The sequence below is a fragment of the Vicia villosa genome, linkage group LG3, assembly GCF_029867415.1.
Source record: "Vicia villosa cultivar HV-30 ecotype Madison, WI linkage group LG3, Vvil1.0, whole genome shotgun sequence".
Classification (NCBI taxonomy): domain Eukaryota; kingdom Viridiplantae; phylum Streptophyta; class Magnoliopsida; order Fabales; family Fabaceae; genus Vicia; species Vicia villosa.
In genome coordinates this window covers 137,551,257-137,568,754 of record NC_081182.1, presented here as the reverse complement: position 1 = coordinate 137,568,754, position 17,498 = coordinate 137,551,257, and the positions used below count along the sequence as shown (strand labels likewise).

At 37.9% G+C, this 17,498-nt stretch overlaps 1 protein-coding gene across 1 annotated transcript; it reads left to right on the top strand.

The window, feature by feature from the left end:
• The first annotated feature begins 12,290 nt into the window (after window positions 1-12,290).
• Window positions 12,291-13,397, top strand: LOC131659037 (uncharacterized mitochondrial protein AtMg00810-like). Its single transcript, XM_058928280.1, has 2 exons — window positions 12,291-13,020; window positions 13,141-13,397. The coding sequence occupies exons 1-2, from the start codon at window positions 12,291-12,293 to the stop codon at window positions 13,395-13,397; spliced, it is 987 nt and encodes a 328-aa protein (XP_058784263.1).
• The last annotated feature ends 4,101 nt before the right edge of the window (window positions 13,398-17,498 follow it).

Sequence of the window (17,498 nt, the reverse complement as noted above, 5' to 3'; positions counted from 1 at the left end):
CGAAAGTGACGATCAGTTCGACGTAACCCCAGGGTTTGGTGGTCGTCCCATTGAAGCCCTGGAGGTCAGAACCCACATATGGAGTGAGGTGCGAGTCGTCCAGCTGGAGGGTCCGGAAAAGGTGAGAGTACATGATGTCGACCGAACTTCCCTCGTCAATCAGAATTCGACGGACGTCGAAATTTGCCATCCTTGCTCTGACGAGCATGGGGATTGTGGCGTTCGGGGCTCCGCCGGGGAGTTCTTCCAGATAGAAGGTGATCGGGTCTGACTTCCCTTTGAACCTCTGTAGGATGGGGCCGAGGTCCGAATTGGCACTGATCAACTCATTAAATTTCCTCTTCACTGAGCTGATCGTGAGAGAACCTGGATCTCCGCCATTAGATATGACCATCGCAGTCGGGAACCCTTCCCAATTGCCGAGGGCGGATGTTACTCCGACCGAGGGTATGAAGTCCTCTGGTCGGGTGATGGATAGGGCTACTTGTAATGGCCGACCATCTGGTGAGTTGCCCTCGTCAGAGTTCTATGAGTCGTCTCTTCGGGAAGGGCCTCCTTTCTTTGTGTATTTCGAAAGGTGACCTTCCTTAATCAGAGTCTCGATGGCATCTTTGAGATGTATGCATTCCTCAGTCAGATGCCCGTGGCTCTTGTGATACTTGCAGTACTTGAACTTGTCGGTCCCCGGTCTGGTGGGGTTTGATTTCGGGGGCCTGATGTTAGATTTCTTGAAGTCGGTGCTTTTGCACTCGGCCAGGATTTTCTCGCGTGAAGCGTTCAGGGGGGGTATAGTCGCTGAATCGAACGGCTGGTCCTCTGCGTTCTTTCACGTCGTGGGGCCTGTCGTCTCTCCTTTTCTCATGTCCCCGGCGCGAACCTGAGTAGTCATGGCTCGAGCTGCGGGCAGCATCATTGCCCCTTGAGGCTTTTATTGCAGCGGCTTCACCTTCTTCGAAAGCAATGAAGGCTTGGGCTTTTCGGAGGAGGGCGTTCATGGTGTGCACCTTCTCGATCTTTATAGCCTTCTTGAAATCTCTTCCGGGGAGGAGTCCTCGATCCAGGAGGTATCTCTTCATATAGTCGGTCGTCTGTACTTGGGCGGCCTCTTTGTTGAACCTGTCGAGGTATTCTCGGAGAGGTTCGTTGGTACCTTGGAACACAGCCTCGAGGTTTGCTTCAGACTTTGGCTGCCGACGGGAGGCTGTGAAATGGCTCAAGAAGAGTTCCTTGAGCTCAGTCCAGGAGTGGATGGAGCTGGGAGGGAGGTTCCTGTACCAGGTCATCGCTCCTTTCCTGAGTGTGGTAGGGAAGATGCGGCATTTGATGGATCTGTGGACAACGTGATAATCCATGACGGCTTCAATGCTTCGGATGTGATCATCGGGATCAGTAGTTCCATCGTATGGATCCAGGGTCGGGGGTTTTTCCATCCCTCGCGGAAGACGAACTCTTCGGATGCTTTCGGACAAGGGGCTGCGGAAGTCTTCCTCGTCACTCGGGCCTGGAGAGGTCGAGTGCCTGTTTCGCCGGGGATTTACCAGCGTTTTTCCTGGATTCTTGCGGTTGTCCCGAGGAGGGGAACGTCCGCGGGGTTTCAACACAGCCTTGGAGAGCCCCCGGTCATCTTGTTCGGGAGAAAGGCTCCCGGTTTCTGCGGCCTCAGGTTTCTGATTTTTCTTGCTCTTTCGTGGTGGAGAGCGAGAATAGGATCTCTGACGGCGATGCCTTTTAGGCGGGGAGCGCGAAGAAGATGGGGAACACCGACGGGTCCTCCTCGGCGGAGAGTGCGAGGAAGAATAGGAGCGCGACCGATAGTGTCTCCGCGGGGGGAACAATATCGTCGCTTCCTTTCTAGCTTGTCAATCCGGTCGCCCTGAAGCCGGATGAGGCGGTTGGTCTTCTGCAGTTCTTTGAGCAAGAGGACGACTGTGGTGTCGGCTTCCTCGTGGGCACCGACTTGTTTCTGGTCCTCCTCGTACTGAGTTTTTCGCCTCTCAGGTGAGTGGGTGAAAGAGGAGGCAGGTTGCCCGTCTCTGGCGTCAGCTTCGTTTTGGATTCGAGCTTGCTCTTGTCCGTTATGGGCTTGAGGCTGCTCGTTCCGGTTGTTCTGAGCATGCTCATTCCAGTTGTTCTGAGCTTGCTCACTCCTGCTGAGTTGGGGGAGTTCGTGCCTTGGTCTCACTTGACCGTCAGCAGCGGGTTGTTGTCCCTCCCGTCGGTGTCGATTCTGTCCCTCGGTAGTAGTACCGTGGCTGAGAGGATCGAGTTGAAAGGGATCAGGATTCTGGTTGGTGTTGCCGGCCATGATGATCTCAAGATGAATTAGCTTTGATCTTTGATTTTTAAAGACGGGGAAGCTTGTTTCCCACAGACGGCGCCACTAATCTAACCTGATCAGAATGGATCGTCACGGTAGCTGGATCTGGCTTGATGAACAAAGTGGGGGGGTACCTGCAAAGTTCTCCGATGCTAAAGTCAGAAGCTATCAGAGAGAATGAGGGTTTAAGAAGTGGAGAATGAATACCTGACCCTCTAGTGAAAGAGGGTATTTATAGCCCCCAGCGCTGGGCCAAGGTTTCCTAATTGGGGCAAATCCAGTTGGAGGCCCACGTGCTAGGAAACTGCCAGAACACCCTCTGTTAGGGCTGAGTCAGCAGGTGACTCGCGTTCTGGGAATAGCGTGGCGTGAGATTCGGAGGAGGTTGACCGGATCTCTCGTTGGGGCGTTACGTGGTCATCTTGACAGGTTCGTAACGGCCACTAAGGAAATGGGCCCAAACGTATTGGGCCTGCTCGACTAGGGAGGAGAGTTGGGCCTGCTCGGCCCAGTCCAGAACATATATAATATTATTTTTTTCCCACTTTTTAACATAATAACAACATACAATATACATATTAAATTTTCTTTTTACCTTTTTAACATATACACATATTTAATAAATTTTTGTTTTACCATTCTAAAAAATATTCTATTTTCCAATACATATTAATATATAATTATATTTTTTAACCATTTCTTAACATAATAACATACTATATACAAATTGAATTATCTTTTTACCTTTTTAATATATACACGTATATAATAAATTTTCTTTTTACCATTTTAAAAAATATTCTATTTTCCAATACATATTAAACCTCTATTTTTCATTAAATAATAAATATTAAACTTTTAAAAAAAATTGTATATTATAAATGTTGTCTATATATATATATATATATATATATATATATATATATATATAAATTATGTTTAATTATATATAATAACTTACGTATATATTATTTTTATATTTAAAAATATATTTCGTTTTAATAAATTATATATATTTTTTAGAAATAATATTATAGATTTAAAAATAAAAAACATAATCTATTTTCTTAAAAATATATATATTTACCATAAACTAAACAAATATTTCTCTATTAAACACAATCTGTTTTAATAAAAAACATAATAAAAAATATAATATGTTTTATTAAAAAACATCAACAAATATATATCTATCATTTACCATAAATTACTACATAAACCTAATAACATTCAATCTAATTAATATATCATAAAAATTTCAGAAAAAATATAAAATTTATCTACTATCACAAATATTACATACTAAATTAACCTAATAATATTCAATAATTTAAATAATATATCACAAATATTACAAAAAAAATATAATATTTATCTATTAACACAAATATAACATAAAAAACAATCTAATTTAAATCTACCAATAAATTAATTAATAAATCAGATTTAAAATTATAGAAATACCTCAATCTTCTAATCTCCTCCAACCTTCTAGTTCAATTTTTATATCTCCTCAATCTTCAAAATATACTTCAAAATCTTGAATAAAAAAATTAACATAAATTAGAATCATAATCAATACAAATAATAAATAATAAATAAACTAAATATAAAATACAATTAGAAAAAATATACCTTCAAAAATGGTGTGAGGAAGAGGAACAAAATGAGAAGAGTTGAAGAGAGAAATTGTTAATGGAAGAGGAACAGAAATGCTATGGAAGAGAGAAAGAAAATGAGATAAGTGAGGAAGAGAGTGAAGAGAAAATGAGACGGAATGGAAGTGAGAAGGGAGCGTTTTTGAAATAATCATGGAGAAATTAGCGAGGTGATAGAAACGTCAATAATTTCCCACGTGTATTACACGTCGCAAAATCCAACGGTCAGTTGGCTTCCGGCTTTTAAATCACGTCGCTATTTACACACATTAACATCACGTCGCTAATGACCTAACGGTCATAAACTTTAATTTTTTTATCTGTCCTCAGCTGCCACTAACCTGCCAAAGCCTGCTCATGTCCATTCAAAGTCAGAGTTGAGGAGTTCCGACGTGATAAACACATCACAACAAAAAAATTTGAAAATTTTATTTTCCCACCATTTGACTTCACAGATTTCAATGTTTGAAAATTTAATTTATTTGTTGCGACGTGGATAGCATGTCACAAGTATTTTTTTAAATTATTTTTTTCTAACTCCCCATGTGTTTACGTGATTGTTATTATTAATCATTTAAATATTATACTGACGTGTTTTTCACGTCGGAACAGACCTTTTTTTCCCACGTGAATAACACGTCACAAATTCTAGACGTTGGGGGGTTGTTTTCTTGTAGTGAGCAACAGATATTGGAAATATGGAGAAAATCAATCGGAAAAGTTATTCTGATAGCTTAATAGGCGTTGATGGTGAAATATTAGATGTAGTTTATTGTGCTGGTGTATTTTTGATATAGCTGTCCATTTTTTATAGGGTGTTATATTCAGTTAGGAAGTTAATAGTTTGTTACTTTTAATATTAAGCTTTATTCTACTTGCATAAAACAAATATATAGTTTTGTATCTATAACTGTGGTATTTAGTGATTTTACACAAAGTGTAAGCATAGTAAAATTATGAAAATGCAAAGCATTATTTCACTCTAAGATGCTATCAATCACCTTCTTCTTCCTTTCTTGATTTTTCACCTTTAGAGAAGCTCTAATCTTAGATCTACAACTTCACTCTTTGCTCTCCATGGAGAATGTGTAACAAGAACCTCAAGCTTCACTCGTGTCATTCCTTAATTCCAACAATCACAATGTGTTTTGATCGAAACTCTCCATCAAGCTTTAGGAGAACAATTTACTTCTATGGAATCAGCAAGTTGAAGGGATTATCCTTTCACACAAACTCCATAATTTCGTTGCGAATCCACAAATCCCTCTGATTTTTAAATCTAATGAAGATTGTCTCACCAACAAAGTGTATGAAGAGTATGAAATTTGGATTGTTCAAGATCAATCACTTTTCTCATGGCTTCTTTCAACGACCTCTGAATCGGTGCTTCCTAGGATTCTTTCTTGCAAGAACTCGTATCAAATTTGGGATCAAATTCATAAGCATTTCAATGCAGTCATGAAAGCTAGGGTTCATCAACTTCAATCTTAATTGAAAACCACAAAGTAAAATCGATCAATATGTGTTGTGAATTCGTGTGATTGCCGATGCTCTCCCTGCAATTGGTGACCGTATCCTTGATAGAGATCAGAGTGATGTGATGACCTATGGAAAAGGTGAACTCTCCTCCATCTCTGACGTCGAAGCTCTTATGTATGTTTAAGAAGTCCAACTGGACAAGTACCATCAAGAACTTAATCTTACCACTGCCACAACAAATCTTGCACACACTGAAGATAATTCAAGCCTCAAGCTTAAGCTTAAAAACATATTAAGTATTGAACGACTTTGATATCGCATTAATCCCTGTGGAGACGATAAAATAAATACTTACTCTTTTTAATTGCTAAATACTGCAACATCACGCCCCACTCGCCACCGTGCAACTGTTCTAGATCCAGTCTCATATTTTATTTTCCACTCACAGAAAATTGGAAGCAGATGACGCCATCCTCTTTCCCCTGTATTGGATGAACAATTTTATGGCGATCACAGGATATGACTAGGAGTATCCCACCCTTGAGGAGGCGGGGATTGTTTGCCTCTTGAGAAAGTTTGAACTCATAGACTCTTGTACAATGATTAGATTGTGGCTGGAAGGTGGCAAGCACCTCGCTGTTTATTTAGGTAAGTTCCAGACACATTATTTCCCTTTGTAAATATTTTCTAGCAGTTTCTATGACTTATGATTATTGTTTTACAAATCAGATGGTGAAGATAACTATTGAGGAGAGGAAACAAATATAGTAGAGGATCCAGACAATTAGTGTGGAGACTAACCATCCCAAGAGTCATTTAGAGTGCTTTTTCATTAATGGCAGAAAAAGGCCAGTTGAGGATCCAACTCCAAGCTCGCGAACATGATGGCTCTAAGGATCGAGGAAGGTTCTACCACTAGTGCTGCTTAACCTACTCCTAGGAAGGTGAGCACTCAAGCTTCTTATAAGGGCATTTTTGTAGTTATTTTGGTTTATAGTTTTGGTGCACTTATCTACTATTTTTCCTCAACTTGTACGCATTTTAGTGTATATTACATAAATACATATACTTTGTTTTTAATCGTGTTTTTGATTCATTTATGTACCATTTGATAGTTTTCTATTCATTTTGTAGGTATTTGATGTGTATTTGGAGCATGAGAAATAAAGTGTCGATGACATGGCTTCAAATGCGCGATTTTGAGCAATGGAACCAACTCATCAACGAACAAGGCTCAAATAAAAAATAAAAAATTTGGTTGATATTTTGTCATTGTTAGAAACAGCATTGAATAAGTTTTCCAACGCTTTGAACCGAGCGCTGGACTTTGATGTTAGCTGTAATGCTGCTTCTCGTGTGCTTCGCCGGGTGAAGCTGGGCTCGTCGGGCAAGCAAGAAGGATCTAGAAGCGTGAAAAAGACGCTTTTTAAAGGGGTAAAAACACATTTTTTTAGGTTATGGTTTGGGGATTTTTTACTCCCACTCCATCACCAAACATTTTTAGTTAGATTAGCTTAGAAAACAACTTCGGAGCTTGCATACGGATGACCCGGGGTGGATTGATCATTGATCGGAGCTGCCAAACTGGGAGTTTTTTGGTTCATTTCGCTTCCTCTTTCTGTATTATCTCTTAGTTGGGTTTTGTATATGTATTTACTTTGAACTCATGCATATTTATCGCCCATGACGTTATATTTAATCTGCTTTACAAATCTGTGTTGATTGTTGTCTTAGATTTTTGCTCTGTGCTCGAGGTTTGAGTTGTTATAGACATATACTGCTTGAATCCTTATCTAGGATGATTATCTATTAGTTTCTGGAATTTTAGAGATAGATTTAGAGCTAACAATCTTTATGGGTGTTTGTAATACGGTGGGAGAACTGACTTTTTTGGTTTTATCCAAATGTGCGGATAGGTAGAGTCATCACCGACTTTTCTTTTATTCATTAAGGAGAGGTTGAAAAGAACAGGAAAAAACTTGATACATTTTGAGTTTGGGGGGTAAATTATACAAATGGAAGGTATTAGCACCATTTGTATCCATGGTTATCCATGGGCTCTTAAATGCTTAACTCACTTTACTTGCTTTTTGAAAAGGGGTGTGTGTATAGAAATATTTCGTAAAAGTTTAACTTTGTAATAATTCTCGTATGAATGTATACAAAGTGTTTATTTTTTAAAAACAATTTGAAGGTGTGAGGTGTGAGAAGTAATTGATTTGTGAGCAAGCATTTAAGAGTATCTCACTCACTCAAGGTCGTTCTTGTTATTTTCCTTCTCCATTTAGGATAGGACTGTCCTTGCCATTAGTTGGTAAGTAGTCTTTTCTTTTGGATGTGAAGGGACAAGCGTAGGGTCATCGAATGATCATCGAAGGCAACATTTGTAAGGATACCTTAGCGTTTTTGAAGGGACTATCACCATTTTTCGTAGGGTCATCGAGGGACAAGATCATCTCTTTCGAAGGACACTCGAAGGGTCATCGAGGGACTATGATATTTTATACCGAAAGGACTATGGTGATCTGAATCCATAAATAAGCTTGGTTGTTATGGGGTGGTTGGATTCACTGTTTGAAAATGGACGCAAATTCATCAAAAGGAAAGACAGTGATGCATGCAAAACAGGTTCTTTTTTCATATTTATGAATTCTTGATTTTCTGTGATTTGTTTTTTAAATTCATTGAGTTTCATCATGATTGAATCACATAATGCATTGCTATTATGGCTAAAAATGTTCAGGTAAAGCACTGGAAGAACTAAGATCTTCTTCTCTATACATTGAGCTCCGAACATCAGAAGGAGTCAAGCAACAACAACAAAGATATTGTGGACCGGTGGTCGCATTATCGTTCAACTTCATGGTTTCTGTTGGTATCATCATGGTTAACAAATTGATCGAAAATCATAGCCATTTTTCCTCTTATGTTGTGTGTAACTTAACGTCATTATGAATATTTGTTATAACTTTGTTGTTGATAGGTGATGGGAAGAATTGGTTTTAACTTCCCAATTTTCCTCACGTTTGTTCACTACGTCACCGCAGGGGTTCAGCTTGCAATTTTCAAAACAATATCGGTGTTTCATGTGTCTCCTCTATGTAAAACAAGTCCATTCTCTTCTATTTTTACACTTGAATGTTGTTATGGCCTTGCAAACACAAGCCTATAACATACTCTCTTTTTCTAATATGTTTATTAGGCAAAGCATTAATAAACATGGCAAGGAGAATATATTTGATATACGGTAATTTGAAACTTGTGTCTGAATACTAAGAAGTTTGGAAAGTAATAAATTAAATGTATTCTATAGATAACTCTTAGGAATTAATACACTTGGCAAGGAGACATTAATTACTTATTTGAAAAATTAGATAATCAGATCCATAAGATCAAAACACGTAATGTAATTTTTAATTTGATTTGGTCCTTATATAATTCCTTTGCTCTCACATCAAATTTTTGTTGAAATGAAAGAAAAATCTTAAGCTATGACTACGTATTGAAAAGTTATGCCTGAGAAAGAACTGTCATCTCGCTCCAATCTCTTTTTTTCACATCTCATAGGATTTGATCAAATTTAACCTTGATCCTGTTGAGGATACCAATTAGCATGTTATGCTAATGGTTAGTGGGTAGTTTTATTTGCTGTCAATAAAAGGCCTAGTCAATTGATTTAGTATTAGTTTGTTATTAGTCAATTTAGTATCCCACGTTTTTAGGAACTGATGTAGACGTGGGTGGTTTCTTATTTTTTTGATGTAAGGCTATTTAATAGCCATTGTCTCTCATGAATAAATCATTCTGGTTCCAAGATTTCTTCTTCATACTTTATTTCCTAACATATGGTATCAAGAGCTTAGGCTTTTCTGATACAGAGTTTGTTGTAAGCCATACTTGCAAGTATGAGTTCAGAAAGTTCTTTTGTGCAACCGGCAGTTCCTAAGTTCGATGGTTTCTGTGATCATTGGGCGATGCTCATGGAAAATTTCCTCCGTTCAAAAGAGTATTAGGGATTAATAGAAGAAGGCGTCCCTAAGGTTGCAAGTGGGACATTGTTGATAGAGGCACAAAAGAAGCAGAATAATGAGTCCCAGCTCAAAGATTTGAAGGCCAAGAACTATCTCTTTCAAGCATTGAATCGTTCTATCTTGGAGACAATTCTCAAAAAGGATACTGCAAAGGATATTTGGGACTCTATAAAGATAAAGTATCACGGGACAAGCAAAGTGAAGCGAGCTCAATTGCAGACCCTGCGCAAGGAATATGAAATCCTGCACATGAAGGAATGAGAGACAGTAACGACTCTCTTTGGTCGAATTCTTACCATCGTCAATAAGATGAAAGCCAACGGTGAGACCAAAGATGATAGTGATGTTGTGAGCAAGATTTTGAGGTCATTAACGCCAAAGTTCAACTATGTTATATGTTCTATTGAGGAGTCAAACAACACAAATGCATTAACCATTGATGAACTACAAAGCAAGTTACTTTTGCATGAACAACGCATGTGTCCTCTCATTGAAGAAGAACATGCTCTTGCTGTTACTTATGGAGGTCGAGGACGTGATCGTGGAACTCGAGGCAGAGGTCGTGGAAGACAAAGTCACCATAGATCAACTATAGAATGCTACAAATGCCACAAGCTTGGACATTTCCAATGGGAATGTTCATCCAAGGAGGAGGCTCACTATGCTGAAAGCCACGAACCTTTGTTACTCATGGCGTTTGTTGATAATACCACAAGCTCTAATGAAAATCAGTGGTTCCTTGATTTAGGATGTAGCAATCACCTATGTGGTAAGAAATCGTTTTTCTCTGATCTTGATGATAGTTATCGTGATACTGTTAAATTGGGGAACAATGCGTCTATGGCTGTATTGGGCATAGGAAATATAAGTTTGAAAATACATGATAGAGCACACATCATCACTGGAGTTTTCTTTGTGCCTGAATTGAAGAATAATTTACTAAGCATTGGACAACTACAAGCCAAAAATCTGACTATTATGTTTCAAGGTGGAAAATGCAAGGTTTTTCATCCTGAAAAGGGTCTGCTCATGGAAACAGGTATGGCTGCCAATCGAATGTTCATTCTCAATGCGGTGGCTCAACCAAACAGTTCCACATGTTTCAACACCGTTGTTGAAGACAAAGGGTACCTTTGGCATTGTCGGTATGGACATCTAGGCTTCAATGGACTCCAAACTCTTGAGCAGAAAAGGATGGTGACTGCACTACCTCACCTGAAGTCTTCAACAAAGACATGTAGAGATTGTTTGGTTGGGAAGCAACACAGAGAGTCTTTCCCTGCGCATAGCACGTGGAGAGCAGATCACATTTTGCAATTGGTTCACGCCGACATTTGTGGACCAATTAAACCAGAATCCAACAGTGGAAAAAGGTATTTTCTCACTTTAACTGATGATTTCAGTCGTAAAACGTGGGTTAATTTTTTGACAGCAAAATCAGAAGCTCTAGAAGCTTTCAAAAGTTTCCAGATTCATGTTGAAAAAGAAACGAGTCATGTTATCAAAGGCCTACGTACAGATCGAGGAGGAGAGTTTACTTCTCACGAATTCAGGCGGCATTGTGCAGATCATGGCATCAAACACCAACTGACAGCCGCATATTCCCCACAACAGAATGGAATTGCTGAAAGAAAGAATCGAACAATAATAAATCTTGCTCGAAGCATGCTTTCCAGTAAACAAGTTCCTCGCATGTTTTGGCTGGAAGCTGTCAATTGGACTGTGCATATCCTAAATCTTAGTCCCACTCTTGCTGTGAAAAATCAAACCTCGGAAGAAGCTTGGAGTGGCATCAAACCTTCTGTCGAGTATTTTCGTGTTTTTGGTTGCATTGGAAATGTTCATGTTCCCGATGCCAAGAGAACTAAGCTCGATAACAAGAGTTTTCCTTGTGTTTTGCTTGGTGTCAGTGACGTGTCCAAAGCATACCGACTATATGATCCAGTTTCAAAAAGAATCATTATTAGCAGGGATGTTGTTTTTGAAAAAGATAAGGCTTGGAATTGGCACATCAATACTGAATCATCAACAATGTATGAATTGGAGGTGGATGAAGAAAATGATGATGGCAACAACAATTCTGATATTCTTGAATCTACAAATATTGATCAATCTTCTCCACAGGTTGATACTAATTTATCTGCTCATAGTACATCAGCTCCGGTTGAATCATCCACAGGTTACCCATTGCGAGATCGTCGCCAACCAGCTTGGATGGATGTTTTTGTTATAGGTGAGGGTCTTTCGGATGATGAACTTGCAGATTCCTTCTCTAACTTAGCCTTGTTTACATGTGATGGTGATCCTACTAGCTTTGAGGAGGCTGTTAAAAGTGTTAAATGGCAGCAAGCAATGGACACAGAGATTGAATCCATAAAAAGGAATGATACTTGGGAATTGGTGGACTTGCCCAATGGTGAAAAAATTGTTGGTCTCAAGTGGATTTACAAGACCAAGTACAATGAAGTCGGCCAAGTTGATAAATACAAGGCCCGCTTGGTTGCAAAAGGGTACACACAACAACATGGCATTGACTATAATGAAGTGTTTGCCCCTGTAGCACGGATGGAAACCATTCGCCTTATCTTAGCCTCAGAAGCACAACAAAGTTGGCCAATCTACCAGCTTGATGTCAAATAAGCATTTCTATATGGTGAGCTTGAAGAAGAAGTGTTTGTAGAACAACCCTGTGGATATGTCAAACAGGGGAGTGAAGAGAAGGTATATCGGCTAAAGAAAGCCCTTTATGGTCTGAAGCAAGCCTCGCGGGCATGGTATAGTCGGATAGAATCATGTTTTCTGAGTATGGGATTTGAAAAATGTGACTATGAACACACTCTATTCATCAAAACAGACCAAAGAGGCAAGATCTTAATTGTCAGCGTGTATGTTGATGATCTCATGTATACTGGTACTGATCCTTTGATGTTCACTTCTTTTGTGAGCTCTATGAAGCAAAAATTTGATATGACAGACCTCGGTAATATACGATATTTTCTTGGTCTTGAAGTTCTACAATTTCCCAACAATATTTTTATATCTCAAAGGAAATATGCTTTAGAGGTAGTAAAACGCTTTGGCATGAATGACTCTAATTCTGTGAAAAATCCTATAGTACCAGGAGTCAAGATCTCAAAGGACATTGGCAGCGATGAGAGGGTGGACAAGTCTCACTATGAGCAACTTGTTGGAAGTCTCATGTATCTAACAACTGCTACACGGCTAAATTTGTCATATGTTGTCGGTCTCTTTAGCCGTTACATGGAGAATCCTTCAGTGAAACACAAGTTGGTAGCAAAACGGGTACTGCGCTATTTGAAGGGCACTGCTCATTTTGGAATTCGTTACAAGAAGGGTAAAGTAAATGAGCTTATAGCATACACGGACAGCAATTATGCAGGTGACATAGATGATCGGAAAAGCACTTCTGGCTATGTCTTCATGTTTAGCTCTGGAGCAGTCTCGTGGAGTTCAAAGAAACAACCAGTGGTTAGCTTATCCACCACAGAAGCTGAATTCATAGCTGCCGCCGCTTGTACTTGTCAAGCAGTGTGGTTACAAAGGGTATTGGCAAAGTTAAATTAGATTTCTGCTACTAAGAGCATATCTATTAATTGTGACAATGACTCTACTGTTAAGTTGTCTAGAAATCCAGATTTGCATGGTCGTAGTAAACATATTAATGTTAGATTTCACTTTCTTCGTGAGATGTCGAAAGATGGAATTATAAATTTGGTTTACTGTGCTAGTCAAGAACAATTAGCTGATCTTATGACAAAACCATTGAAGCTGGGAACATTCTTAGAGTTGCGAAAGAGTCTTGGTGTTTGTTCTGAACTTGAGGTAAACTGCAAATCAGAAGATAAAATGAGAAGTTGCAGTTTAAGGGAGGATGTTGAGGATACCAATTAGCATGTTATGCTAATGGTTAGTGGGTAGTTTTATTTGCTGTCAATAAAAGTCCTAGTCAATTGATTTAATATTAGTTTGTTATTAGTCAATTTAGTATCCCACGTTTTTAGGAACTGATGTAGACGTGGATGGTTTCCTATTTTTCTGATGTAAGGCTATTTAATAGCCATTGTCTCTCATGAATAAATCATTCTGGTTCCAAGATTTCTTCTTCATACTTTGTTTCCTAACAGATCCAAGTTCCACTTCTCCTGAAACTTCAGATGATCCAATTATAACTGGCACTGCTGAGTTGTTACTTTAGACTTTTTCAACGCAAGTAATTATGGTATTTTAAATTTAATATCTATACTAGTAAGATACCCGTGCTTCCGCACGGGTAAATCTATTTGATATTGTATAAAATTTAATTAGAAACGTATTAATTTAAAATGAATTGTTTAATTATAAATAAAAAATATCATATAAATTCAATTATATTAAATAATTAGATAAAAAAATTGTAAGTTGGAGAAAAAAAATGAAATTTTAACATTTAAAAATAAAAATTATCTCTCAATTAATAGTAGTTGTTGATTAAAATAAAATAGATATTGTATTGATAATGACCCATTCAATAAAAAAAAATCTTTGATGCGATATAAAATATTTTTAAATACAAATGTAAAATGAACAATAATCATATAAATTTAATTGCATTAAATAATCATAAAAAAATTTGAGATGGAGAAAATAAAAATAAAAATAAAAATATTATCACTCAAATAAAGACAATGATTGATTAAAATAAAATAGATATTGTGTTGATAGTGACCCGTGAGAAAACAAAACTTTTAATTTTATTAAAATTAAAAAATAGATTTTTGTAGGAATAATAAATAAATAGAGACAAAAATTAAAAATGAAAGTAACAAAGTGTGAAAAAAAATGTGAGAGAAATTTAAAATTTTAATTAAGATAGAGAAAGTGTGTGATGATCAATTAAAGTAAATCAAATATTGTGTTGAGAGTGACCCGTAGGTTAAATAAATATTTAATTTTATTAAAATTAAAAATAGATTATAATTTTTGTGATAATAAGTAAATGGAGAAAAATTAAAATGAAAGTAAGAAAGTGTGAGAAAATGAAATGTGAAAGAAATTTGAAATTTGAAATAAGAGAGAGAAGATGTGTGTTGGGGAGAAAAAGTTGAATCTTAAATATTGCAATTGACATTTGGCAAAAGTTTTCAATTTCATTGGACAATAGAAAAGTGATAGGGTGATTTTGTTAATTACTATTTTGTCCAATTTGTAGTGTAATATTTTTTAGTGAGAAGGAAAATTTTGTCACTTTGGTCAATTTCTTAGTAATATGTAGATAGTAGATGTGCTATGGCATGTGAATCACACATAATGTGAATCACACATAATCTGAAAACAAAATTTGACTGATTTACATTTGTCTAGACAAAAAACGTGAATCACACAACCACTTTTTTTTACTTAATTTTTAAAAATAAAAATTAAAAACCAAAACCTCTAAATAATTTTTATAAATTAAACTATCAAATAAATTTTATTACTTAGTTTCACGTGTAGTTAGCCTCAAAAAACTTCTGTCAAACTTCAAACTATATTACTTAGTTATTTTGAAATGAAAATTTGTTTTGCTAAACCTATGCTATCATATGCTAATTTATGAAATTCAATAATTTCATGTCTTCCCTAGTTTGTTAAATTTCAAATTTCATTTATGGTTAAACTACTTTTATCACAGATTTCAAAATTCTAAGTCTTCCTCTAAGTCGTCTTGTCTTGTTGGAAGCTGATAGAGATGAATAATAATAGGCCCAAGATTTGGAGAGTTTACAAGAGAAAACGTGGAAAGGCATTGAAGGATGCTGAGCTGGCAGAGGCTTGAAGAAAAAAAGGAATAAGTTAGTTAGTATATAGTGGAGGTGTGGGGGGAGAAGAGAAGGACACCCCGAGATTTTCGGTTTTGGAAAGAGAAAGGAAATCACCTTTTTGTGAGGGAAGCCGTTAGTGCTTTTGGAATTGGTAGTCATCACTATCAATACATTCTTCTATCTTAAATCTGTAATTTGTCTTATTCATCAATACAATTACAGATTCACATTTTACTCTCTGCATTTATTCATTCTTAGCTTATTTAATCCATCAATTGGTCTGACCTACCGGATTAAAACATACACCGTGACGGAGACTGTTCATGACAAGGATGAATGACAAAATTGAAGCTTTGGAAACCCAGGTTGAGAGTGTGACAATGACGCTGCAAGAGCTTGCTTTACAGATGCAACAACACGCTCAACAGATGCAACAACAGAGCGTGATCTTGACCGAATTAAGCAAGCAGCTGGGAAAGAAGACAGTGGTACAGGATGAGAACTCTATGGGTGATTCATCACAGAGTGAGTCTCGTCTTGCAGGGAAAAAGGTGAAACTCCCACTGTTTGAAGGAGAAGATCCGGTGGCGTGGATCACACGAGCTAAGATTTATTTCGATGTGCAGAACACTCCGGATGTGATGCGTGTTAAGCTGTCACGTTTGAGCATGGAGGGCTCAACAATACATTGGCTTAACTTGTTGATGGAAACAGAGGATGACCTCTCGTGGGAAAAACTGAAGAAGGCTCTGATTGCGAGATATGGAGGTAGGAGATTGGAGAATCCGTTTGAGGAGTTGTCTACGCTCCGTCAAACCGGAGGGGTGGAGGAGTTTGTGGAAGCTTTTGAGTTGTTATCATCATAAGTGGGACGTTTATCGGAGGAGCAATATCTAGGGTATTTCATGAGTGGCTTGAAGAAAAAAATACGGCGGCGCATAAGAACTCTGAACCCACAGAACCGGATGCAACTTATGAGAATGGCTAAAGATGTAGAAGAGGAGTTGAAGGAAGAAGACGGTGAAGGAGAACGACACTATGGAAAATTCCGCTTGGGTCGTAATGAGACAAATGGCAATTTGTCTAAATCTCATAATGGGTCAAACCCGGCCCATAAAGATGTTACCCGATTTAACCCTAGTTGGAGCAACCCAACCCAAAGAACAGGTTCCACTGGGTCAAATTCAATTTCCACAACATCAATGAATTCTACAGGACGAAAGGGGAATAATGATCAGCGTACGACGCCGTCTGAACGGTTGAAAGGAGTTCGAAGCATTCAGAATGAGGAAATGGCAGAACGAAGAGCGAAAGGGTTGTGCTTTAAGTGTGGAGGAAAATTTCATCCCACTCTCCACAAGTGTCCTGAACGCTTGATGCGTGTCCTTATCTTAGGTGAAGGTGAAGGGTTGAACGATGAGGGTGTGATTATATCTCTCAATGCAATTTTTGCATGGAGGGAGAATGATTAATTTGCAAGCTCAGAGTAGGATTCAAGAGAAGCAAAGTTGCTTACACTCTTTCTTAGAAGATAAGCATAAAAGGGGAGGTGAAGAATGGTGGTGGAAAAATCATGAAGATGTGGAGATTGCTCAAGCAGCTGGGCAAAAGGAGCTGACCAAGTTAATAAATCAATTTTCTGGAGTGTTTCAAGAGAAAATTATTCTACCTCCTGAAAGAAGTCAAGTGCATCAAATTAAGTTACTTTCAGAGCATGTTCCGGTTAATGTAAGGCCATATAGGTACCCTCATCACCAGAAAGAGGAGATTGAAAGGCAAGTTGCAGAGCTGTTAGTTGCAGGAGTTATCAGGCCCAGCATGAGTGCTTTCTCTAGCCCTGTTATCTTAGTCAAAAAGAAAGATGGTTCTTGGAGAATGTCTGTGGATTATAGAGCTTTGAACATAGCCACAATTCCAAATAAGTATCCTATCCCCATTGTTGATGAATTGTTGGATGAATTGTATGGAGCAACTATATTTTCTAAAATAGATTTGAAGGCTGGATATCATCAAATTTGTGTTCATGAAGATGATATTCAAAAGACCGTTTTTAGAACTCATAATGGGCAATATGAGTATCTTGTGATGCCTTTTGGTTTGATGAATGCACCAGCTACGTTTCAGGCCACAATGAATGACACTTTTAGACCTTTTCTTAGAAGTTTTGTGCTGGTATTTTTTGATGATATTTTAGTTTATAGCAAAACTGAAA